Source organism: Lissotriton helveticus, chromosome 3_1, assembly GCF_964261635.1.
Source record: "Lissotriton helveticus chromosome 3_1, aLisHel1.1, whole genome shotgun sequence".
Taxonomy (NCBI): Eukaryota; Metazoa; Chordata; class Amphibia; order Caudata; family Salamandridae; genus Lissotriton; species Lissotriton helveticus.
The window spans coordinates 413,611,802-413,638,761 of record NC_136061.1 but is presented as its reverse complement, the minus strand read 5'-3'; the positions used below and the strand labels follow the sequence as shown (position 1 = coordinate 413,638,761).

Below are 26,960 nucleotides of genomic sequence, written 5' to 3'. Positions count from 1 at the left end.
ATAATCAAACATGCCGAGGATACTGAGGACACAGCTGAAAAACGGAGAGTGGGCCCAGACAGTGCTAGACAGCGCAGCAGAAGTGACCATAGCTCGCAAGATCCTGATGAATCATCTGGAGACAGTGGACATGATTGAATACATTCAAGTGGAAACTGCAGACAGCAGAGTTAGCAAACCTCATAAAATATACGAGATAACATTACGTATAGAGGGAGATAAGAATAGGAAAATAAGGGGTCTATTTTGGGATAACCTTTCCAAAGGCTATGACATCCTTTTAGCTGAAAAGGACTGGCCACCAGAGTTTGTCAGGGAGTGCCCTCGTGGCGAAGAAATGATTATGCTTGCCTTCTCAAATCACATTCCAATTCATAAAAAATATACACTTGCAAGAAAGTGGGCAGTAGCCCAAGCTCCTGCATTATATAAAAATCATGTAGGATGGGATGAGGACTCTCCTCCTCACAAAATCCAATTAAAATGTCAACCAACTGCACAAAGGCAGTACCCAATTAAGCAAGAAGCTAAAAAACAGGTCAGGGAGATCTTAGATCAACTTGAATACCAGGGGGTGATTGAAACATGCACCTCACAAATGAACAATCCTTTGTTTCCTGTCTCCAAGCCAGACGATTCATAGCGTCTAGTTTTGGACTACAGACACCTTAACTCATGTTGCAAGACATTTGCAGTACAAAACTCACACAGTGCAGCACTAATGAATAACATCGTGCGCAAAAAATACAAAACAACATTAGACATCTCTAATGGATTCTTTTGTCAAAACACTGCACCTGAAAGCAGGTATTTGACCGCTTTCTCAATAATGGGCTAGCAGTAAAATTTCTGTCGACTCCCACAGGGGTTCAAGAATAGCCCAGGATTATTCTCAGCAAGGGTAACAGAGTTACTACAAATGTATGATGATGAGGCATTATCTTATGTCGATGACATCTATCTGACAGATGATGACTTGGATACTCACTTGAAAAGAGTGAACACCATAATACTTGGGTTCGCAGCAGAGGGTTACAAATTCAACTTTAAAAAGTCACGAATTGCCCATCTGACTGTCCTGTTTTTAGGATATGATTTATCAAGTGAAGGCAAAAGCCTAGCAGACAATTTCTTAGAGAAGTGTGCTGTACTCCAAGCACCAAAAACGCTGAGGAACTTACAATCAATACTAGGTTTCCTGAATTTCGGAAGAACATACATTCTAAATTATGCAGAGAGGGTTAAACCTCTCTATGAATTAATAAAACCTGATTTTAAACCAATCAATTGGACTCAAAAACACACAGAAATTTTGAGATCATTGCAAACAGACATGTTAGCTAAAACAAAATTGCAAACTCGCTATAACACACGCAACCTTGTAATCCGAGTCATCCCAGGAAGATGCGGATTCACGTACCTGACCTCTAATGAGGGAGAAAAGGTATCAATAGCATACAAATCACACTTGTACTCACAAGCTGAAAAAACATTCAGTCTTGCGAAAAAAGTTGTAAATGCGGTTCAAACAGCTGTAGCAAAAGAAAGAGCCCAGGCCCAAGGCAGACGGATTACTGGTTTAACAGCAGAATCACCCTTCGAGGCATTAACAAGCCCATGTAACTTAACTACCGTGGCATTAGATCCAAAATGGATACAATGGGAAAATTCTCTTGCTACTGAAAAAGTGAAATACTATTTTGACCCGGAAATGAAAAATTTGAAATATCTAACATATGAAAGAGAATATCCTCTGCCTAACGACATTCTGCCCATACAACTTTAAGCCTGCGTAATATACACAAACAGTTATGCAGAACCCTCAGTTTGGGGAAAACAAGCTTATAACGCTACGTGCGAGGTTGTCAAATGCCGGTGGCGTGGAAATAAATTGATGCCACTGGTCACAATGTCACAATCTGTAAAAGACAATTCAGGTCAACAAACTGAATTAATAGCTTTAAATATGGCGCTCGACATTGCAGATCGCGAATTCCCGACACTAATAGTGTGCGATTCGCATTCCTGCGTCAAATCATACAATGAAGACTTGCAGAAATGGGTTGAAAACGGTTACAAAGATGACACAGGTGCCACAATCAAGCAAAAATTGCTTTGGGAACAAGTAGTTCTTGTAAAGAAAGAACTACAAAAGACTCACGTGATACATACACTGAGTCATCAGCGTGATGGCGTTCACGCTGCAGGGAATTCATTGGCTGAGACAGCCACAGCGGAAGCAACTAATCCGGCTTCCGTAGCCACAAAAAAGCGTTCAGAAAAATACATAGACGGGGAAACCATGCTGGCGGTAAAAACGTCTTTAAAAAGCGACTGTGCAGCATTACCCGTGAACTATCCACTCAAGTATACATACATAATCGATGCAAACTCCGTTCCTTTTGCTCGAATCCCTGGAGTGGGGGATAGAGTGATTCCAAACACGAACAGGAGAGTCTTGCTAATAGCAGACGCACACATGGGTGAAGGTCTAGGGCACCGAAGGATTAAGGAATCTCTGACAGAATTACAATCAGAATACTGGTGGCCGGGAATGAGCGTGGATAATCACAAATTTGCAAAAAATTGTGAATACTGCAACAGAGATCGCAGTGGCGAACCGGCCGAAGTAGTGCCAGAACACCTAGTAGAAAGCATAAGGCTATCTATACGCATGATTAAACAGGAAACATGCGTCCCTATGTATGTTATTTAAGACTAGATTCACTTAAAATGTAGACTCCAGCGCTCGGCTGACGCCAGAACTGTTATAAAAGATTTGCGAGTCTATATCGGCAAATACGCAATTGGCATGCTACATTCTGACCATGGTCCTGCTTTTAGCTCTCGAGCTTATAAGGAGGCCATGACCAGCATGGGCATTGCATTGCGGTACTCTTGTCCCTTCCATCCTGAGGGAAACAGGATTGTGGAAAGAAAAAACCGAGACATAAAGCAATCTATAACAGCGAGGGTATTAGGTACGGGTACTGGGTGGGTCCAAAATTTAACAAGTGTCCAACGTAGTCTTAACAATCTGCCAAGAAATTCTCTAAAAGGTTTCAGTCCGTATGAACTATTGTTCGGTACTAGAATGCATATTCAGGACTTAGATAGTCAGACTTCAGTGGTAGCAGAAAAATGCTTTGATATCAAAGATCGTTTGGCTATTTTACAGGACTTAAATGAAACAAGAAAAGACCTGAGCAACGTAAAGCTAAAACAGCAGCCAACAGCCACTGCAGAGAAACCACCTGTCCCAGCAAGGCCTGTCTGGATTCCAAAAATTGGGGATCTGGTCAGAGAGACGGTCGCGGTGAAGAAGGAAATTGGGCCTTCTTACAGAAAAGCAGTACCTGTCTTAGCTGTCAACGGAACTAGATCAGTTGTACTACCGCCCCTTGCTGGTAAAAAGGAGAACCGAGTTGTATCCATCGACCTGGTAAAACCACAATCATGTGGCCGATAATAAGTAGTAGGCCCAGTGGACTCCCAAGAAATAGCAGAAGACCAAATCTTGCTACAATCCAAGAGGTTCAAACTGAGAGACTAATCACATTTGAAAAACCTACAGTGATTAAAAAGGGACTATGCAATAATGCCATGGAACTTGTGCCTCTTGAAGCCCAAATTGAAACAGTTCATCAAGAAACACCTGTCTACAACGATGTAGCCACAGACTATGCTAATGAAACAAAGAAAATTCCAAAAGCAAATAAAAATCCGGAAGCGATTCCAACAATTGATAGAACTGCATCTGGCTACTTCATCAATTTCGATGACTTTTCTGAGGATCCAAGCGAGCCTGAAGAACAGCCAACAACAAAATCTTTTAAAGACAAAGCAAAAGAACTCTTTCATGAACTAAAAGAAACCTATCTGATTTCTCCATGGATTGAATTTTGGATTGTGTTAGGTGTACTTTTCCTCCTGCTTTGGCTCATCATGGTTCTTTGTTTGAGAAAATTCATTGAGGGAAAATATAGTACAATGGACACAGCAAGTCAGAACATCAACTTGGTCCTAAAGCCACACAAGTCATCTCACATCGAGAAAAGAGAACTATCATCCGGAAAAACAATATTGAAACTAAAACCATCTGGGGTACCAAAGATTGGCAGGTCCAAGGTATAGAATCATTATTTAGAGCCTGCATGATCCCAGAACAAATTATATTCTTGAATGATACCATTCAACAGACAACCTGTCTTGGCCTAGCCAAAATTAAAGACTTGAACAAACCGTCTATTCCAAAGCCAACACCTGACAATAAATAGCACTACAGATGTTAAGATAGACGTATCCCATATTTTTAACCAAAACAGAACACATCCTGATTGGAAAAAATGGTTGATCTGGCCCACAGACACAAACAACTGTCAAGATAGATTCCTGAACAAAATACAGGGGTTCAAATTGACCAGACCAGACCCAAGATACTCCCAGAGACAACATCCAGGGATAGTAACAACATACAGTATAGGAAAACTCTGCCTCGAATGGCTACAGAAATCCACACTGGCAGAAATTAAGCAACACTTGACTTTACTTAAAGACGGTGCTGACTTGCGTGATTTCATAATGGGACCACGCAAACAGCGTCAAAAACGTTTCATAGCGGCCAGTATATATGCAGCTTACAACGAAGCTTGGAAAATAATGCAAATTGAAACAGCAGAAAAAATACGGGAAATTGACCGTATTAATTTGGAAAAATCACTTTCTGTTGTGGACAATGGGTTAATGACTCTGTCTTCCAGAATATATTCACTGGACAGCATTGTATCATCTGCTATAGATATAATAGAACAGGACTTGTTAATGTTACAACATGGTCAGTCCCAATTACGTTCTATTGTACAGCTTGGCTGGACGTTACAAAATCTGCGTTCAGGCTACGTGCCTTGGCGTTTAATCAACACAACGTCATTATTCTCTATCTTTAACCTTACTGATACACAAATCAGCCTGGCACAGAAAGGAGCGGAATATACAATTCTGAGCATTGAAAAACTAGAGAGATTACCATTGACAATGTCAGAACGACCTGTCATTGAATGGATAATACACGGAATAATAACTATTCCGATAACAACTTTCAAATTTAAATTCTGTCAAGAATATATACCAGCAGGCCAGTATGAAAGGTTGGGTAAAGGGTACATTAAGTCATCATGGAAATTACCTTACACACACACATGTTATAGTGAAAAGGAACAGAATGTATTTCTTAGTGGTAATAATTGTAAAAGGTCACTAAGTGGTATACTTCTGTGTCAAGGTATTAACCTGCATGGGGCCTGTGAGGGGACTTCAAATAACCTTTCATGTCACCAGCATGGCACACCTGCAACTCGAATAGAGCCATTCTTTAGACGGCTTTCTAACGGGAGCTATATTCTAATAGTGGACCACAGATGTTGTGGCATGGTGCCAGGAAAAGCTTATCTAGTTAGCGTTAGTTCCATGGTCACTTGCTGTATGCAAGTATTGTTTCCAAACAGCACTCCAGACAGGGAGGAAAACATTTGGCCATTTTTGAATATCTCTTCTATTCGAATTGATACTTTAAGCAGAATAAAGTCTGTCCTTTTGCAGACAACTGTGCCCTTGACGTCATCAAAAGAAACGTATGATCTGCAAGTCGCAAGGACAACTGCAGAGATACATAGCCTTTTATCAGCAAATTGCCCCCTACATTTCGCAGAAATGTTAAGCCAAATCCTAAATATGTCCGATATTGGAGGTATCCCGTATGTATTTAAGACAATTTTTTCTGGACTGTTAACACCCTTCACAACAGTTCTGGGCATTTTTTCTAATTTTGTCCAGTCTGTCTTTGGTGGCCTACCACTCCTGTTGGGACTCGTAGCAGGCATTTTATTTTTGATTCTCCTGCTTCGTTATGGCACGCCAAAACGCAGACAAGACTGCAGCAACAATGGAAGAAAAGATCCTAGCTATACGCTATCGGGACCGCATAACTAAAGTCCTTGGATTAGCCCGGCTAAGAGATCTGAATATGACCTGGTTTCTTTCATTCAGACCCATCTGGCAGAATTGTATCTTACCTGTGCTTCGATGTATGCTATGCGGAGAATAATGCGTGTTGGACGTCTGTCTTACACTACAATCAGAAGTACCATTGGATATAGATACTTTGCTAAGTCCTGTAACGGCTCATGCATCGTGTTGTCCCCAGCGGTTACCCATCCTGATGACGGCATTCGTTGAGACTTCACCACTGCGATTAAAGGGTAGTGAAGTACGAGATGAGAGCAACATCACCTTCGACCTTCTGTGAGCACTGCTGATCCTGTCATCGATGATAGCAATCATGCTCACGACTGCACAGTTGCGGCATTTTCCAACTTGGTCGAACTTTCACCTGAAGCGGTAAACCACTTTTTTGAAAGTCTGTCTGAAATGATGTTTTCCCCCGAACAAAAACAATAAATTTAAAGCAAACTAGTACACAGCGTTCCCTGAACTCTGAATTCGGCCTTCGGCTTTGATAAACAAAAGCTACTGAACATATTTGGAACTATATTTTTTTTCTCTCTCTCCCCTGAAAGCGAAATTCATTTTTTTTCCCGATTCCAAAATATTTACCTTTTTTTTGGCACATGTACTCTGCTTGAAGTAGAACTATTCTTAGAGAACAGAGCTTCTATTTTAGGAACTCTAAAGACAATATATCACGTCAGCCTCTAGCACATTTACAGCAACTGTATTTATATGTGATGGAATGGTCTCGCACCTTTTTTCTGTATTAAGAGCCATTTCATGTGTAAATTTCTCAAATCATTCATGCTGATATATATGCATACTTTTTAATGAATGATTACACTGCTTGAAACACGTACACTACCTATAATCATTTTCATGTATTTCGCATACACCATTTCAAATGCAAAAATTTATTTTGGGGTGGGTTGGTATACACGTGCACCTTTTATGTTTACTATTGCTTAACTTTTAGTAATGATGGACATTAATTCGTGGAGTGGGTGTAGTGTGTTATCTAGGAAACCTGAATCGATATTCCTATTTTATGCCCTTGTCCGGTTATAATCAATAATATCCATACAACGGCATAATAATCATATCCATAATTCAGTCGTAGCACATGCTGTCACATTAAGCAAGGCTACTTCTCCGGCCCCCTAGTAAGCACACCGAGTTCTCTAAACAAAACCAAGCCTCCAGCAACCTGGGAAATCCCCCTTGCTTTTGTTTTGATTTCGTCCTAGAACTCCAGTAAAGCACTGTAAGAACGGCCAGTTCTTAGTGACATCTTTATTGACGTCTTATGTCCAACCTTACGTCAAACCCAGGCACCTTTCAGGTATAAATATACCAACGTTGCCTTAAGCAAACACACGGTGGTAATTCTGGAGCAGAGCAGCTATCTACTTCCGAAAGCCCAGCTGATGCGAGAGCCCACGGACGCTGCCCCTCCTCCTTGACGCGCTGAGAAAGACGTTGTCTTTTCTCCTGCCGAGAAATCCAGCTCCGGCGTTTCCAGCCTACCCTTGCGGGTTGCTGGGATATCGAGTCCTGAGAGAGAGAGATACCAGACCTCCTGCTTTCTATTACCCAGGTACGGAACTGACTAAACCCTTACAGATTCTTGAGTCAGATTCTTGGCAAAACAAACTTAACTTAAACTGCTACTTACTTACTCCCTCCCATGTATTAGGCTTAGGTCAGGTACACCGGGGTAGGCGTATTTAGAAGCACCAGTTGAGTACGATTAGTCAATGTATATATGTATGTATATATTTTTTTTTTTTTAAAGTATCATATGGCTAAGAAACCATATCAATGCTTTTACAGTATTATTTTATAATCCTCCTTTTACTGTACGCACTTTACTTTACCATGAGCATTACAATCGTGGCAATTCATTTCTCTTGTATGAGGAAGAAGACTGCTCAATAAATAACACCTTTTATTGAAAACGCCAGTCTCTCTTTTCTCTGCATTCTGGTGAAACTAAGTACGCACATTTGACTGAGTGAAATAGCTGTCTATTGTTTTCACACGACTCTAGAGATACACTCTTATTCAGGGAGAGCAAAGTTGTCATGTTTTATGGTTGTCAGAAGCTAATCCCTTCTTGTCTATCCAGGGAGGTTAAACTCCTCCTCGTTTATTCGAGAAAGTTTCTAGTGACCTCTGAGCTAGCTGGCAAACCTTAAGTCTAATATAGTCAGTAGAGACCTAGATAACCTCAGTCCTACGTCTACACTGCTGACTATATTATTCCAATGCGCAGAGCCTATTGGGAATATAGGAACTACACTACAAGACCATATCTTCTGTACTAATCTTTGCTGGGAGGGGTGATAGCAGCCGAGCATATGGGTAAGACCTTTTCTGACCACAACCCGGTAGAAGTCTCATTACAATGGGGCAGGGTCCAGACGCCAATACCAACTTGGCGACTGCCACCAGAGTTGCTTGAGGACACTGTCTTTAGGGTGACCCTTGCAGATGCCATAACCAGTTACTTTCACGTGAATGCTGATACCGCCAGTTCCTGTCAGATCGAATGGGATGCCTTTAAAGTCTACGTTAGGGGGGAGGCGATGTGCACACCAGTGGGCATGAGACACACTGTAATGGAGAGGCTCAAGGAGGTAGAGGACCGCCTAGCCATGCTCGAGAGTGAGGCTGCAGGTACGAACCTGCCCTTCACGCCCCTGCAAGAGGCGCACATAACACACGCTGAACTGCTGGAGGAACTGCGCGTCTTAGATAATAGGGAATTCACATGCAGGCAACACGCACAGGCGGAGAGATCTGGGCCTCTGCTCGCTCGACTGCTCAAAGATGATCCTATACGTTTGCCAATAATGGAGGTCATCGAACAGGGAGGGGCGACAGTCACGTCGCAAATAGACATCAACAATGCCTTCAGAGACTACTATGAGACACTGTATGGCCCATACCAGCAGCTGTCAGAGGGGGCGTTTGAGGAGTTTATGGTGGATATAGGACTGCCACGGTTAGAGACACACCAGCAGGAAGACCTAGCACGCCCCATCACGCTTCCAGAGATACACGGGGCCATTCGCGCGCTCCCGCGAAATAAGACCCCGGGGACGGACTGCATCCCGGCCGAATTCTATGGGGCTTACGTTGACCTGCTTGCCCCACGACTGCTTGTGGTGTTTCAGGGGGCGCTGAGGTCACACGAACTACCGACATCGTCCCTACAGGCGCTGATTGTGTCACTCCAAAAACCAGGAAGGGACGGCTTACAACTAGCTAATTATAGACCTCTGTCCCTACTGAATACAGATTACAAAATACTCAGTAAAGTTCTTGCGGCGAGGCTAGCCCAGTATATCCCGCAACTGATACACCCCGAACAGTGCGGCTTCGTGCCTGGCAGGAGTACGGCTATGAACCTGCGCAGGCTCGGCCAACTCCTACTCCACGAGCGAATGACGGGGGAGACGGAAGGCTGTGTCTCGCTGCACCTAAGGCAGGCATTTGATTCACTAAGGTGGGATATCATGTTTGCGACGCTTGCCAGATTTGGGATACCACATGAATACGTCGCCTGAGTACGGCTACTGTACACCCGCCCGACAGCTAGGGTCCGTACGAATAGACATATCTCGTCTCAACATGAGGTGGCAAGGGGAACCAGGCAGGAATGTCCCCTGTCCCCATTATTGTTTATTCTGGCGTTGAAGCCGCTGTTGTGTAAGCTCCGGGCCTCGGCGCGCCATAGAGGCATACAGAGGGCTGGGACAGTTCACGTTGTGTCAGCATACGCGGACGACATTATCCTCTATTTGCCTGACCTGGGCAGCGGTGTCGACCCTATTCCCGAGATCTTTGAGGACTTCAGGGCACTATCAGGCCTCACAATTAGCGAATCTAAATCTTATGGGTTCTGCTTTGGCGCTCCCAGGGGGGCTGCCCGGTTGCCCTTTCCACCGCACATTTTCCAGATGGCCGAGACCACCTTCAGATACCTGGGAATACAGGTGTATAGAGGGGCAGGGGACATGGTCGACGGCAACCTAGGTAAGGCGATCTCGGCGCTGAGGTCACAGGTCAAATTCTGGACCGCGCTGCCCCTATCGGTGGCAATCTCTAAGATGGTGGTACTACCCCGCCTCATTTATTACTTCACAAACCTACCCTTCATGGCCCCGGCATCAATGTTCAGGGCGTTGAATACTATAATTACGGAACTAATATGGGGATCGGGAAGGCGCCGTATCAGTCTGGCTAAACTACAGCTTCCTACTACACAGGGCAGTATGGGGGTCCCCGATCTACTAGCATATGCTTATGCCTGTCAGCTGCAATGGCTGGCCTACTGGCTGGCGGGCCGCAATTTAAACGAAATTGGAATGGTGGAAGCAGATAGAGCGAGGGGGAACATACACTCCCTGTTACTGCCAGGAGTGGAACTCCCTAGGTTGACACCCCCCCTACTTCGGCTCGCAATTACTTGCTGGAGGAGAGCGGTAAGATACACGGACCCTGGGTCCTCTTATGCCCCCACGATACCACTATTGGGACTTCCGTTGAGAACGGGACCATTGCCAGCTCAGATGCTCACAGCGTGGCATGAGGCGGGTGTGATGCATGTCGGGGACCTGTTCACGGATGGCCGCATCATGTCTTTTCAGGATTTCCGCGCTTCGCATCATGCCCAGGGGGGACTGTTTTTGTTGCATGCCAGGGTGAAACGCTATATAGCGGCCACCTGGGCGACGGATGACGTCGAACCTCCCACGAACCCACTGCTTACAATGCAGTACCTAATGGGATCGGGCAGCCACCTAACGAAATGGATAACGGAATGTATACGGACAGGAAGGGCAGCCTCACTGCAGCCTTTGAGAGACACCTGGGAGGGTGACATAGGGAGAGCGGTCAGGGACAAGGAATGGGCACGGATCCTCAAATTCCCGAGGACAGTGTCGAGGAACCCAAAATTTAAATGTATTCAACTTATGGTTCTACACAGGGCATACCTCACACCACACCGCCTACACGCCATGTTCCCCAACACAGCAGACAATTGCCACCGCTGTGGCGCAAATGACGCACGACTAATACACATGATATGGAACTGCCCCAAACTGGGATACTACTGGAAGACAGTCCACGATGCTCTCGCTAGGCTGGCTCCTTCCAGGCCATACGCTTCATTAGAATATAGTTTACTAGGGCTAGGACCTACCGAACGGAAACGGACTGTGGCCACACACTTTGCTGATCAGGCCTTACTGATAGCTAAGCGCACCATAACGATGCGTTGGAAGTCGACTAGGCCGCCTGACCCAGAGGCATGGAGGGCGGAAGTGGTGCGCTGGGGGAAAGCAGAGGGCGCGACGCTACAACGCGAAGAACGCAGGGGCCTAAGGAAGTTCCCAATTTCTCTAGAATGGAACACTATGGTGGGGGCCTTGGGGTCTGGGGACGGCGACGCTACATCTTCCTCATCGGACTCTGAGGGCTGAGGTTTGAAAAGTGGTACTAGAAATGTATGGTGTCCACCCTATATGTCCTGTCATCAACCTCGCTACACTACATGTATGGCTCCGGGTGCAGAGTACGATTAAAGTATATGTTACATGCTCAATGTAGTCCTCTGAAGAACTGTGGTAGATCATAGATCATAATACGAATATTCTGTCTTGGGCCGAATGCTATGAACCTCAACACAAGTGCCAGGGAGGGAATAGTTGTGTGCCCTTGTATATGATGTGATGAAAATGAAAATAATTACTGTTTTTTCTTACTGCAAATGTATACGTACGGAGACCGACATACTTGATATCTATAATGCTATTATGATGTATGTATTCATGCCATACTGATAAAAAAAAAGATTTCCCAAAAACATTAAGTACCAAACAATGCAACCACACGGACATAACTGTGATGAAGGGTTAGCATGTCATCTAGGTTGATAATTCTGAGATTACTGTCTAATACTGAGTTTCTAAAAGTGCATTTTTTCCTCGTTTCTTTGTCAATATTTTATAATGTATATTAGTTTCATGAATTTCACCATGTATTTTATGTTCACTTTCATAGATCAAGTTGGCATGGTTATAAAGGAGAGTGGAAGGCACGAATGAATTTATAATCAGCACATAGACTCTGAGAAGTTTTGAATGAACTCACAGCACCTTTATTATAGTACACGTCTGAATAGAAGAATCAAGTAGTACACATATGATGGACAAATTTACGTTTTTATAGAAAATTGGGGCAAAAACCAGCCCACTGGGGCATGAGTAATCTTAAAAAGACAGGGTCAAGGCAAACTGTGTTAAACAATGCCCACTGGGGTTGAATGACCAACGCTTGAGTGGAAACAAGAGTTGATGAATAATGCCAACAATATGAGTTCTCATAAAGACAGGCACGTCTAAAATCCATCAGTATGTTTTAAGTTCATTTACAAATGAATTCTTTTATGGACTGATAATACAGCACGTCGCAGCATATCAGTGAATCACTGGGCAATAAGGTAGCACGAAAATGCGATTGTTCACGGTGTGAACAATAAAGTTTTTTCTTTTTCGCCAAAAACAACCAACAATATTATATGTTGATAATTATGAACAGAGTGATATGTTCAATCAAAAATGTTTAAATCAATTTATTTTGCTGATTAGAAAGATTACTGTGTCATACTAGCTACTGTAACCAAGATATGACGTTTTTTTAGTATGTCAACACTGTCTATGACCAGGAAGTGAACTGACTACCAATGTATAAACACACACTCATTCTATGCACTTGTACTCGTGATAAAGGAGCCCAGCTCCGAAACGCGTCGAGTGATTTTGGCCGTGACCAAAGATTAAACACGCTGTTTAAGAAACTTGTTGGCTGTGGCTTCGTTCTTTTCCCTCGAAGAGCAAGGAAACGTTGGCGCTTGGATTTAAGGGGTTCGCCATCCGGGGACAGCCAACCGCTGCAAGAGTCTCGGGCTTACTCGCGATAAACTGGTTTTGGATATATATATATATATATATATATATATATATATATATATATATATATATATATATATATATATATATGGTATATGGTAATTTATTTAATGGTTTGGAATTAAATTGTTAATTTTCTTCTGTTTTGTGTAAAAGATATATATATACATATATATGTGTGAGGATAAATATGATTGGACTGCTAAAACCACAATGCATCAACTTGCATAAGCCGAGAATGGCGTCAAGACACGCCCATGGGGGCGGAAATGAAATAATAAAGCAGGTGTTTCCAATCGATGGTGTGCTGAGTTTGATGTTGTGAGGCTCGTGAGCAAGGGGAAACCCGAAACGCGTTGAGCCGCGTACTGTGACGGGTGTGACAAGATGTTTCATGCGGAGCCCTTGTTGGTGGAAAATCATCCTCTGCGGTGGCCTCCTCACAAAGGGTAACCTAAACGTGTGTATTATTTAGCGGCCTAACCCAGGTCGCGAGGACGGCTCGCCGCACGTGTGCGGATCCAGGCACCGGACTTCCAAGTGCCAGAGTGGAGCAGAGGTTTCAAAAACATAGGGGATACTATTGTCCACGGAAACAACCTTTTTAACACAGCGTCGACCCACTGGGGATTTTAATTGTATCTACACGAACTTTGACACCAACCCACTGAGGATAAATATGATTGGACTGCTAAAACCACAATGCATCAACTTGCATAAGCCGAGAATGGCGTCAAGACACGCCCATGGGGGCGGAAATGAAATAATAAAGCAGGTGTTTCCAGTCGATGGTGTGCTGAGTTTGATGTTGTGAGGCTCGTGAGCAAGGGGAAACCCGAAACGCGTTGAGCCGCGTGGTGTGACAAGATGTTTCATGCGGAGCCCTTGTTGGTAGAAAATCATCCTCTGCGGTGGCCTCCTCACAAAGGGTAACCTAAACGTGTGTATTATTTAGCGGCCTAACCCAGGTCGCGAGGACGGCTCGCTTCACGTGTGCGGATCCAGGCACCGGACTTCCAAGTGCCAGAGTGGAGCAGAGGTTTCAAAAACATAGGGGATACTATTGTCCACGGAAACAACCTTTTTAACACAGCGTCGACCCACTGGGGATTTTAATTGTATCTACACGAACTTTGACACCAACCCACTGAGGATAAATATGATTGGACTGCTAAAACCACAATGCATCAACTTGCATAAGCCGAGAATGGCGTCAAGACACGCCCATGGGGGCGGAAATGAAATAATAAAGCAGGTGTTTCCAATCGATGGTGTGCTGAGTTTGATGTTGTGAGGCTCGTGAGCAAGGGGAAACCCGAAACGCGTTGAGCCGCGTACTGTGACGGGTGTGAAAAGATGTTTCATGCGGAGCCCTTGTTGGTAGAAAATCATCCTCTGCGGTGGCCTCCTCACAAAGGGTAACCTAAACGTGTGTATTATTTAGCGGCCTAACCCAGGTCGCGAGGACGGCTCGCCGCACGTGTGTGGATCCAGGCACCGGACCTCCAAGTGCCAGAGTGGAGCAGAGGTTTCAAAAACATAGGGGATACTATTGTCCACGGAAACAACCTTTTTAACACAGCGTCGACCCACTGGGGATTTTAATTGGATCTACACGAACTTTGACACCAACCCACTGAGAATAAATATGAATGACTGGACTGCTAAAACCACAATTCATCAACTTGCATAAGCCGAAAATGGCGTCAAGACACGCCCTTGGTGTTTCCAAACGATGGTGTGCTAAGTTTGATGTTGTGAGTCACGTGAGCAAGGGGAAACCCGTAACGCGTTGAGCCGCGTACTGTGACGGGTGTGACAAGATGTTTCATGCGGAGCCCTTGTTGGTAGAAAATCATCCTCTGCGGTGGCCTACTCACAAAGGGTAACCTAAACGTGTGTAATATATATATATATATATATATATGCAAGCTCCAAGTTTACCCCTCCGGAATAAGAATCACTCAAACCAAGGCGTGCTGAAAGCATTTAATTGGTATGGTCACAGATCCGCTTTTCGATAGTCTTATAAGACAGCCACTCCGTTATTGCCTGACGCGTTTCATCATTAGACTTCTTCAGAGGCTGACGGAGATGGTGCGTGCTCCGAACTGCATCCCTTTAAAATGCTATTGCACGCTCTAGATTGGGGCGGTTACATCAAAGCAAAGCATTGTGGGAGATGCAGTCTCGGTAATTAATTCTCCTGTATGGATGCGCAGAGTTTTCTGTCAAAGTTCATTTCAAACCCTGGATGGGCCTCAATCAGCAGACTGTCACCTAAATCCATCGACTTGGCTCCACAGTAAAGCTCCGTAGTTACCGAGCCTCGTGGCCCCTCTCCATCTTTGGGTCGGGTGGTGCGTTCTCGACAGCAGGGCTGCTGCCGTAGTATGCAAGCTCCAAGTTTACCCCTCCGGAATAAGAATCACTCAAACCAAGGCGTGCTGAAAGCATTTAATTGGTATGGTCACAGATCCGCTTTTCGATAGTCTTATAAGACAGCCACTCCGTTATTGCCTGACGCGTTTCATCATTAGACTTCTTCAGAGGCTGACGGAGATGGTGCGTGCTCCGAACTGCCTCCCTTTAAAATGCTATTGCACGCTCTAGATTGGGGCGGTTACATCAAAGCAAAGCATTGTGGGAGATGCAGTCTCGGTAATTAATTCTCCTGTATGGATGCACAGAGTTTTCTGTCAAAGTTCATTTCAAACCCTGGATGGGCCTCAATCAGCAGACTGTCACCTAAATCCATCGACTTGGCTCCACAGTAAAGCTCCGTAGTTACCGAGCCTCGTGGCCCCTCTCCATCTTTGGGTCGGGTGGTGCGTTCTCGACAGCAGGGCTGCTGCCGTAGTATGCAAGCTCCAAGTTTACCCCTCCGGAATAAGAATCACTCAAACCAAGGCGTGCTGAAAGCATTTAATTGGTATGGTCACAGATCCGCTTTTCGATAGTCTTATAAGACAGCCACTCCGTTATTGCCTGACGCATTTCATCATTAGACTTCTTCAGAGGCTGACGGAGATGGTGCGTGCTCCGAACTGCCTCCCTTTAAAATGCTATTGCACGCTCTAGATTGGGGCGGTTACATCAAAGCAAAGCATTGTGGGAGATGCAGTCTCGGTAATTAATTCTCCTGTATGGATGCGCAGAGTTTTCTGTCAAAGTTCATTTCAAACCCTGGATGGGCCTCAATCAGCAGACTGTCACCTAAATCCATCGACTTGGCTCCACAGTAAAGCTCCGTAGTTACCGAGCCTCGTGGCCCCTCTCCATCTTTGGGTCGGGTGGTGCGTTCTCGACAGCAGGGCTGCTGCCGTAGTATGCAAGCTCCAAGTTTACCCCTCCGGAATAAGAATCACTCAAACCAAGGCGTGCTGAAAGCATTTAATTGGTATGGTCACAGATCCGCTTTTCGATAGTCTTATAAGACAGCCACTCCGTTATTGCCTGACGCGTTTCATCATTAGACTTCTTCAGAGGCTGACGGAGATGGTGCGTGCTCCGAACTGCCTCCCTTGAAATGAACTTTGACAGAAAATTCTGCGCATCCATACAGGAGAATTAATTACCGAGACTGCATCTCCCACAATGCTTTGCTTTGATGTAACCGCCCCAATCTAGAGCGTGCAATAGCATTTTAAAGGGAGGCAGTTCGGAGCACGCACCATCTCCGTCAGCCTCTGAAGAAGTCTAATGATGAAACGCGTCAGGCAATAACGGAGTGGCTGTCTTATAAGACTATCGAAAAGCGGATCTGTGACCATACCAATTAAATGCTTTCAGCACGCCTTGGTTTGAGTGATTCTTATTCCGGAGGGGTAAACTTGGAGCTTGCATACTGCGGCAGCAGCCCTGCTGTCGAGAACGCACCACCCGACCCAAAGATGGAGAGGGGCCACGAGGCTCGGTAACTACGGAGCTTTACTGTGGGGCCAAGTCGATGGATTTAGGTGACAGTCTGCTGATTGAGGCCCATCCAGGGTTTGAAATGAACTTTGACAGACAATTCTGCGCATCCATACAGGAGAATTAATTACCGAGACTGCATCTCCCACAATGCTTTGCTTTGATGTAACCGCCCCAATCTAGAGCGTGCAATAGCATTTTAAAGGGAGGCAGTTCGGAGCACGCACCATTTCCGTCAGCCTCTGAAGAAGTCTAATGATGAAACGCGTCAGGCAATAACGGAGTGGCTGTCTTATAAGACTATCGAAAAGCGGATCTGTGACCATACCAATTAAATGCTTTCAGCACGCCTTGGTTTGAGTGATTCTTATTCCGGAGGGGTAAACTTGGAGCTTGCATACTACTGCAGCAGCCCTGCTGTCGAGAACGCACCACCCGACCCAAAGATGGAGAGGGGCCACGAGGCTCGGTAACTACGGAGCTTTACTGTGGGGCCAAGTCGATGGATTTAGGTGACAGTCTGCTGATTGAGGCCCATCCAGGGTTTGAAATGAACTTTGACAGAAAATTCTGCGCATCCATACAGGAGAATTAATTACCGAGACTGCATCTCCCACAATGCTTTGCTTTGATGTAACCGCCCCAATCTAGAGCGTGCAATAGCATTTTAAAGGGAGGCAGTTCGGAGCACGCACCATCTCCGTCAGCCTCTGAAGAAGTCTAATGATGAAACGCGTCAGGCAATAACGGAGTGGCTGTCTTATAAGACTATCGAAAAGCGGATCTGTGACCATACCAATTAAATGCTTTCAGCACGCCTTGGTTTGAGTGATTCTTATTCCGGAGGGGTAAACTTGGAGCTTGCATACTACGGCAGCAGCCCTGCTGTCGAGAACGCACCACCCGACCCAAAGATGGAGAGGGGCCACGAGGCTCGGTAACTACGGAGCTTTACTGTGGGGCCAAGTCGATGGATTTAGGTGACAGTCTGCTGATTGAGGCCCATCCAGGGTTTGAAATGAACTTTGACAGAAAATTCTGCGCATCCATACAGGAGAATTAATTACCGAGACTGCATCTCCCACAATGCTTTGCTTTGATGTAACCGCCCCAATCTAGAGCGTGCAATAGCATTTTAAAGGGAGGCAGTTCGGAGCACGCACCATCTCCGTCAGCCTCTGAAGAAGTCTAATGATGAAACGCGTCAGGCAATAACGGAGTGGCTGTCTTATAAGACTATCGAAAAGCGGATCTGTGACCATACCAATTAAATGCTTTCAGCACGCCTTGGTTTGAGTGATTCTTATTCCGGAGGGGTAAACTTGGAGCTTGCATACTACGGCAGCAGCCCTGCTGTCAAAGAACGCACCACCCGACCCAAAGATGGAGAGGGGCCACGAGGCTCGGTAACTACGGAGCTTTACTGTGGGGCCAAGTCGATGGATTTAGGTGACAGTCTGCTGATTGAGGCCCATCCAGGGTTTGAAATGAACTTTGACAGAAAATTCTGCGCATCCATACAGGAGAATTAATTACCGAGACTGCATCTCCCACAATGCTTTGCTTTGATGTAACCGCCCCAATCTAGAGCGTGCAATAGCATTTTAAAGGGAGGCAGTTCGAAGCACGCACCATCTCCGTCAGCCTCTGAAGAAGTCTAATGATGAAACGCGTCAGGCAATAACGGAGTGGCTGTCTTATAAGACTATCGAAAAGCGGATCTGTGACCATACTAATTAAATGCTTTCAGCACGCCTTGGTTTGAGTGATTCTTATTCCGGAGGGGTAAACTTGGAGCTTGCATATATATATATATATACACATATATTATATATATATATATAAAACATATATATATATATATATATATATATATATATATATATATATATATACATATACATATATATTATATATATGTATATGGATGCAACTCCTCCCACCAGCGAATATATGTGTGTATATATATATATATACACACACACACACACACATATATATGTATGTATATATATATCTTTTACACAAAACAGAAGAACATTAACAATTTAATTCCAAACCATTAAATAAATTACCAAACAAATAAATTAAAAAAGCACATCTACAAAGAATATTCTTAAAATGTAAAAACAAAAAAAGTATAAGGAAATACTATAACATTATAAACAAAAAATAATTAACCAATACTTGGAAAATTATTAGAGACTTCAGTTTATGCAACAGTAGAGAAATTGTAGGATTTCAGAGAGGATAGATACATTATTACCACTCCAAATAGTGCAACAGTAGGGAAAATGTTGGACTTCAGAGAGGTTAAATGTACTATTCCCACTCCAGTCTGTGCACCAGTAGAGAAACTATTCATTTTTGAAGGGGTTAAATTTATTATTTCCACTCCAGGCTTTGCAAAAGTAGGGAAAGCGTTAGACTTCGGAGGGCTTCAATTAACTATTCTGACTCCAGTATGTGCAACAGTAGGGAACATGGTTGACTTCTAAGGGGTAATATTTACTATTCCCACTCCAGCCTGTGTAACAGTAGGGATAGTGTTGGACTTGGGAGGGGTGACATTTACTATTACACTCTAGTCTGTGAAACAATGTAAATTGATATGTAAATTGATACTTGTATAGCGCACTACTCACCCGCAAGGGTCTCAAGGCGCTTGTACGAATACCGCTGTGGAACCCATCCTGGCTTTCCCTGTGAGGTGTCCACTCCTGGGCACCCCCAAGGTGGAGGCCAGGCATCCTTAGCGTTGTAGGGGCCGTTGTGGAGATTAAGCAAGCTATTGCCCAGAGTTGCAGAGTGGGACTCCATGATTAGAATAGGCACCGAGGCGAGAATTATCAGGTCCGTGGAATTTTGAGCCCAAGACCCGCCGAGGCGGGGAATTGAACCCTGGTCCCGGGCCAGAACTCTGCATTAGGGTCTACCGCTCTAACCATTGAGCCACACTTCTCCACAAACAATACGAAAAGCGTTTGACTTTGGAGTGATTCTATGTACTGTTCTCACTCCAGTCTGTGCAACAGTAGGGAAAGAGTTGAACTTCAGAGGGGTAAAATGTACTGTTCCCACACCAGTCTGTGAGAGAGTAGGGAAAGCATCAGACTTCAGAAGGGTCTGATTTACTATTCCCACTCCAGTCTGAGTAACAGTGAGCAAAGCATTGGACTTTGGAGGGGTACAATTTACTATTCCCACTCTAGTCTAAGCAACAGTATGTAAACTACTTTGATTCAAACACATTACATACTTGAATAACTCTATTAATTTAGAAAGAATATAAAACTTTAAATATGAACAGTATTACTACACAAAATATATATATATAAGAATTACAAACATAGACAATTGTCCTATTTATAAAATGCATAAACAATGAAATATTTAATTTTCAATTGAAAAATAATGCTTATTTAATTATTACTTAATTAACTTTCCACCCTAAACCCCTACTAACCTAGGAGCCAACACCTAAAATAGCCCTAAAATATATAATTATTACACAATTTACATACTAATTCATCAATTAAATATTGAATTATATATTAATATATATATATGTGTTTAATATTAATTAATTAACTTCCCATTGTATACTCCTACAAGCCTAGCAACTTGCAACTAAAATAAATCAATATTACATAATGTACATAATTATTAATCAACTCAATAATTAATAATGGATTAATTAATTGTTAATTAATTCATATGTAGCTTCCTACCCTATAACCCTACAAACGGAGAAACCCACACCTAAAATAGAAGTATAATAAATCAGTATCACATAATAAACATACTGAATATTAATCACATATTTACTTAAAATGATTAATTAATTAATAAATAATAATTACTTAATTAACTATCCACTTTGTCCTTCTACAAACCCAACAACCCACTACAACACTATAAAATACTACTAACAATGAAATAAAACATTCTAAATCACTTAAAATTACAAACTATACTTAAAACAAATTATAACAATTATACAAACAATATTAACACATAACATTAATATATTAATTAAAACACTCTAAATTAATTAAAACAGGATATTCTTTACAACTATGTTATAACCATATTCTTAAGAATGATATTACTTGCCTGAAAAAATGATGTTCTAGACAACGATATTTCGAAATCACTATAGTTTGGCATCACGTTATTTTCTTTTTGATATTACTGTCTCCCGATATTTACAACTCAATATTTTGCCCAATTACCACTATTATGCACAAAAGGGTTTCTCTCCATTACTCACCATAACACAGCAACAAGAGTAAAGCGCTATTTTGGGGCCATCTTAAATGCATTCAACCAGATGCCAGATGAGTTCTCAGGTGCAAGGCAAAGTACTATTCATGAACACTGGCCCAATGAGTAGTAGGAACTGACCTGCTTTTTCTTTGACTCCCTCGCACCACCATGCTCTGTGTACTGCGTTGAAGAAATACGGGGCAGGAACCCTCCATCCCGAAGAGGCTCCTGTGTAGCCTGGTCTTCTCTGTCATCCTGGTGACTCGCCTGTTCTTGTTTTACTGAAAGAGAGTGATAAGCATGCCTTAATTTTGTTAGAGATAGTGTTTGCATCTTCTTGTGAGCAAATGGTCTTAGTTCGACTTCAGACACTTGGAACTTGTGTGCCAACTATGCAGCTAAAACACATCTATTACCACGTATCTTTTTTTATTTCTCTATTGCCCTTCCCTTAACATGTGGGGCAGAGTTCAAATGACACCTCCAACGTGTGCAGTAAGAGCACTAGGAAGAGACCTTGGTCAGTTTCACCAGGCATTATTGGCAGACATGGGCTCCATGGAATTCTGGATACCAACTGCCAGGTGTGCGTCATTCAATCTCATACCAGACAGGGAATTCTGTCAAGTAAAAACAATCCTTACTTTTTTTTTTTTTTTTTTAAAGAAGTGGTCATATATGGAGAATAAAGGTGAGGAGGAGGAAATCTTATTGAAATAAAAACATCTATGGACACTATTTTACCAAATCACAGACAGTTGACTGAGATTCTTCAGAGGAAATTTTCAGAAAGGGGGGTCTCCGTTGTGAATTAGATTTTCCTTCTGCGCCTATAGGATTTTTTTTTTTTTTTTTTTGAAGACCTTTATTATACCGTTCAAGTAAAGTACATGTATGGGCCTACAACCGCAGGGGCCGGCCGCTAGACAAGGCAACAATACACAAAATTCCGCAATGCTACAGCTCTTTATTCGACACCCTAAGGTCCACCAGCAAATCAGGACATTTTTATACTGAACGCACGACTATGCAACAGGATGTAACAAAGGTTCTTTTTTAATGAAGAAAGAAAGCGTAGCCGGTGCCCTATAATCAAACTTAATACGGTGGGTGGGTTAAGAAACAGGATATGCACTTTAGGGTTCCGCGTGGGTGCAGCGCTCGCACTAAAATATATAACACAGGATATACAGCAATACAAACAAACAGTATACGATAAGCGTCAGCCCTCGGAACCCGCCCACCAAAAATCAGGATAAAACGAAAATACGAGCACCAGGTACGATATACAGTGAAATCAGGATATATCAAAATCAATACTGATCATGAAAATAAAAACAAAAAACACAAAGAAGAGAAGGAAAAAGGCCATAGAAACTAATTAAAGGCAAAACAAAAACAAGACCCCAACCCCCCTCCCTGCACCCCTGCAGATGGCTACAGCCTAACCCCTAGCAGCGTGCCTGTCGCCCAATTAACTGAAGCCCCTAAAAGTAGGAATAAAACCTCGGGGGGGACTCCCAGGACAGGCCCCCGGCTCTCCTCCTCCCGCCACTAAGTAGCTTCCCATGTCCATTCAAAGTATTGAATAAAAGTTCAGGACCTGTAAGTTGGGAACATTATTATTCGCCAGTTCTGCCCCGCGCACCCTCATGATATACGTTACATAACCTCGCCGCCACCAAAAGTAACAGACCTCCATTGATCAACCCAGGCCCATACGATCTTGCACATGAATATGTCCCAATCCAGCCGTTATAATTACAGGCAAGCCAAAGTGCAATACCAATACAGGAGGGTCCGCCTGGAGTTCGGTAGCAAACATCACCACACATTGGAACACATGGTCGCCGATGCACATTAAAGCCGAACAGAAACACTGTTGTTGCAACACAATTGATAATACGAATTCCAGAAGAAGGAGGAGATTCCTTCCACCGCACCTCAGTTTCCCTTCGAGCCCATCCGCAAAAAACACAACGCGGGCCAAGTCTCTCCGAGACAGCACCTCCATTTGATGCTCCGACCCTCCCGTATTCACAGGGCTCTGGACGTTATGTCGGCATAACAGTTCGTCAGGAGCCAAGAGTCCCTCCTCCATAAGTTCTCGTGCCTCTGGCTCAACAAGTATTGCATTGGCCATCCACCGGTCTGCGTTGTGCACTGCCACTGCAGAAGTTGCATCCAGAGTGGTGGGGTCAGCATTTCCAAACCTTCCTCCCAAAACGATAGCATCCAATGTGTACTCCAGCGCCAGCATTTTATTGTGCAAGTGTGAGTATAGTCCAAGTAAAGCAGCCACAATGTCCCCCAACATAGGCTCCGGCACCCCATTCCCATCAGCGAGCACAGTCGCATCCGTAGGGCCTCCATTGAGCCCGGTGCAACGGTCCAGGGCGTCTATTTGGACCAGCTTGGGAGCATTAAAGGGCCGAGTTATTGTGGCATCCGAGTCGTACATTGTATCCGACTCACGACTCCTTCCTACACCAACGAGGACACCCCACGTAGAGGCCCTGGACACCGCCCGCAGCTTTCGGGTGTCACCCGCCTCAGTCTGGAGATCGGTGATCAGCATCTAAAGCACACACTTCACAAGGGGGGGCGCCTTAATACGGAATAGAACAGTGAATCCGACTGTCGCTGGTTAGTCGTTGTTAAATGGGGCCCGTCTCCAAACCCTCGTCTCAGATGACCGGTGCATCCCAGGCCCCTCAGGCCGTTGTTGTTCACCTCGGGGCCGGCCACTCCAGAACTCGAGGCCACGGTCTCGAGGCCCGTGCAGGCCACAATCTTCACGACGACGTAACTACGTCCCCAAAGCTCGAAAATCACTCCGGGGCACACGTACCGGCAGCGTTTCGAGTCATCTGTGCAGGGGCATGAAAAAGGCACAGGATAGATGTCAGGATATAGCGGCAGGAGAGGAAGATGACGGAGCCGAAGAGCCTAGACGACCATCTCGGCCGCCAGCCTGGCTCCTCCCCGCCTATAGGATTTTTAAATTCATATTTATGTATTTTTACTTAAATTTTCCATTTACGTTTTCAAGCAATTGTACATTTTACTTTCCGGGAGAGCAAACAACCAGTCAGAGTGAAGAAGATAACACAATTTCTATGCAAGGACCCTTGATATTAAAATTCCACATCCTAATCATGATCTGCCTCACCCAAAATGGGATGTTGGCAGGGTTAAACAAAACAAATATGTATGGCTCTGCATTAATACTTCTCTGAGAACACGGCTAAAGCCTAAAAGAACATTAGTCAGTGAGACTAAATATTCATTCCATGTTTTGGGTGTTCAGAAGCACCAATAATGCATTGCGCGAGGACTGAAAGCCCCAGTTGATGTTTAGGTGGTGCTAAAACCATTGTCCACTGAATGTGTGCAGCTTTCCTATAAATGAGTGTGGGTGGAGGTTTTTGCACCTCACAACTGATGATGTACAATAAAGTTTATCATATGTGTCTTGTTATCGGTTGAAAATAAAAGGCAATAAACAAAGACAATTTGAATATTAATTTACCTAACTTTTCTGATATTTAGTCTGCAGAAACTATTAACCACCACAACCTTTTACCCAAACACAACCAGCAAATCCCTTTTTAAGGAAGGTGCATGTCAAACTGAACATGTTGTAAATATGGAGGTCACTGGCTGATTTGTGAACTGCTTGATAGGAGCAACCTACCTGTGGTCATCAGTCTAGCACAGTGGTCCTTAACCTGTGTCCGGGGACCCCTGTTGGACTGCAGAGCCTACTCAGTGGGTTCGTGACTGCTTACAAAATTAAATAATATTGTAGATAAACTGATAAATAAAGTGTGTTAAAAAGAAGCAAAAAGTACAATTGAAATTTGTAAAGTGCTCTGTAAATGTGAAAAACAGAAATTGGAGGCTAAAAATTAAGTTAGTATCCACAGATTGATTAGTGGGAGCAGCAAGTGCATTAACCAGAATACAGCATGGACGATGAGTGGCCTCAAATGGATTTAGAAAAGCTCCAAACTTAATATTTAAATTAAAATTGCATTTTTATATTTGTTTGTGAATTAAATATGTCATCCTTGGTGTATTTGTTTAATGAACGTTTGTTTCTGTCTATTTTGTGTATTGTATATACAAACCCTCTACACACTTTCAAAGTAAATACAGGAAGTTACATTAAATATCACAATGATGCTTGTCTTTATATTTTCAGATGTATTTAATTCAAGATCTTAAAGCCTTCTTAGCCAACACGTGTTTCGTCGCTGTTACAGGGGATTACCCCGTGACTTCCTCAGGGCTGGGGTCAGTTTCAAGTAGTCTCTTAATTCCGGCGATAATTCCAACCCAGAAGGGACTGGTGATTTGCACTGCGAGCAAGCCACAGCCTGGAGATCCAAAGGATTCTACCTAATACTGCCGGATGGGGAAGCTCTTCTGAAAGAAACTCCCTTATATTTGGAAGCATATTTAGCTCTCCGGACACAGGACTAATTGGTCTACTTCTCCAGCAGCAGTACTTATAGGAACCCAGTGGCCTAACAAAACCTTAGGGGTCCCCCTGCAAATTTCACATAGGGGGACCCACCACGCCCCGGACCCAGTCAGGAGCTTTAAGGACAGGGACCTCACCGCCCGTGCATAGTGCAGGAGGGGGCACCCTGGAGTCCGGGGGCCTTCCGCACCATGGGTGCTGCGGGGGCTATTGTTACACCACTAGCTACACAACAAGGATTTAAGTGGCTTGTGGTAAAGGTGATGGTGTGACCATGTATTACATGGATTAAAGTACCTGCTGCCGTAAATGATAATGATATTGTAAGTCACCTTTGGCCTCGTTCCGCTATATGGTCATGGGACTCCTCAGTGAGTTGCAATATCCTTATAGTGTATGGCAGGGGCTACTTTATCTCTTAAAGTACAGCCACCAGTTTAACTAAGGCCTAATGTATGCCCCCCTACAATTTGCTTCTAAGGACACAACAGATAGTTCCACTAGTGATATTCTAGACAATACATACAATAAAAAATGCATAGAGAAAATAGTGCCAATGTCTGTGATAGTCCACGCAGACATGGGTAATTGCTGATTTGCGTAATACATTTAAATTTACCTGCTTGGATTGAAATATATTACATTCCCACACAACCAGTGCTTAATGGGAGCCGGTGGTTTCCGGTGCTCAACAATGGATCCTAATTGGTTTCCTGTGCACTGCACCAGCCCTTAATTGTCAACACCACACTTAGGACAGTCTGCCACATGGTGGTGCTGCTCATCTAATTTAGAGAGGAGCAGAACAACTGTGTTTATAAATACAATATACATTAAAAATTACAAATATCTGCCGCCATAGTCATTCCTTTAGCTTTGGGGACCTTGAATAATCTGAACTGCAGCACTTGCTGGCGAGAGAGATGGCTAGTAGTTTGGCAGCGATGACAGGAACGATGGTTGGTGCAAGTTGCAGTGACCTCCTGGTCAAGGTCATGGCACTTAATATTTTACAAACTAAGCACTGCACACAACAACGCCCCTTGGGTGCAGAGGACACCATGCCTGCATTTAACTATTTTAAAAACATGCTATCCCTGTCCCCTTACAGCAGACAATTAAAAAAAACATATATAAAATGTAATAGTAAAGTCCAGGACTCCTGCAGCTCTATTCACTGAGCAAATCATTGCTGCTACCAACATAGAGCCATGCTCACACTCAAGGATGTAATTGTAACACAATCAGGGAAAAAACATACTTGACCTCTCACAGAAGATGTTGAATATCAAAAATTTAAA

At 43.7% G+C, this 26,960-nt stretch overlaps 1 protein-coding gene across 1 annotated transcript in view; it reads right to left on the bottom strand.

Annotated features, from left to right (window-relative positions):
• Positions 1–26,960, bottom strand: part of KIAA2012 (KIAA2012 ortholog) — a 758,941-nt gene that overhangs the window by 513,574 nt on the left and 218,407 nt on the right. Inside the window, exon 7 of the mRNA XM_078680227.1 lies at positions 21,309–21,451. Coding sequence (XP_078536353.1) covers positions 21,309–21,451 — 143 coding nt within the window. The remainder of the gene's footprint in view (positions 1–21,308; positions 21,452–26,960) is intronic.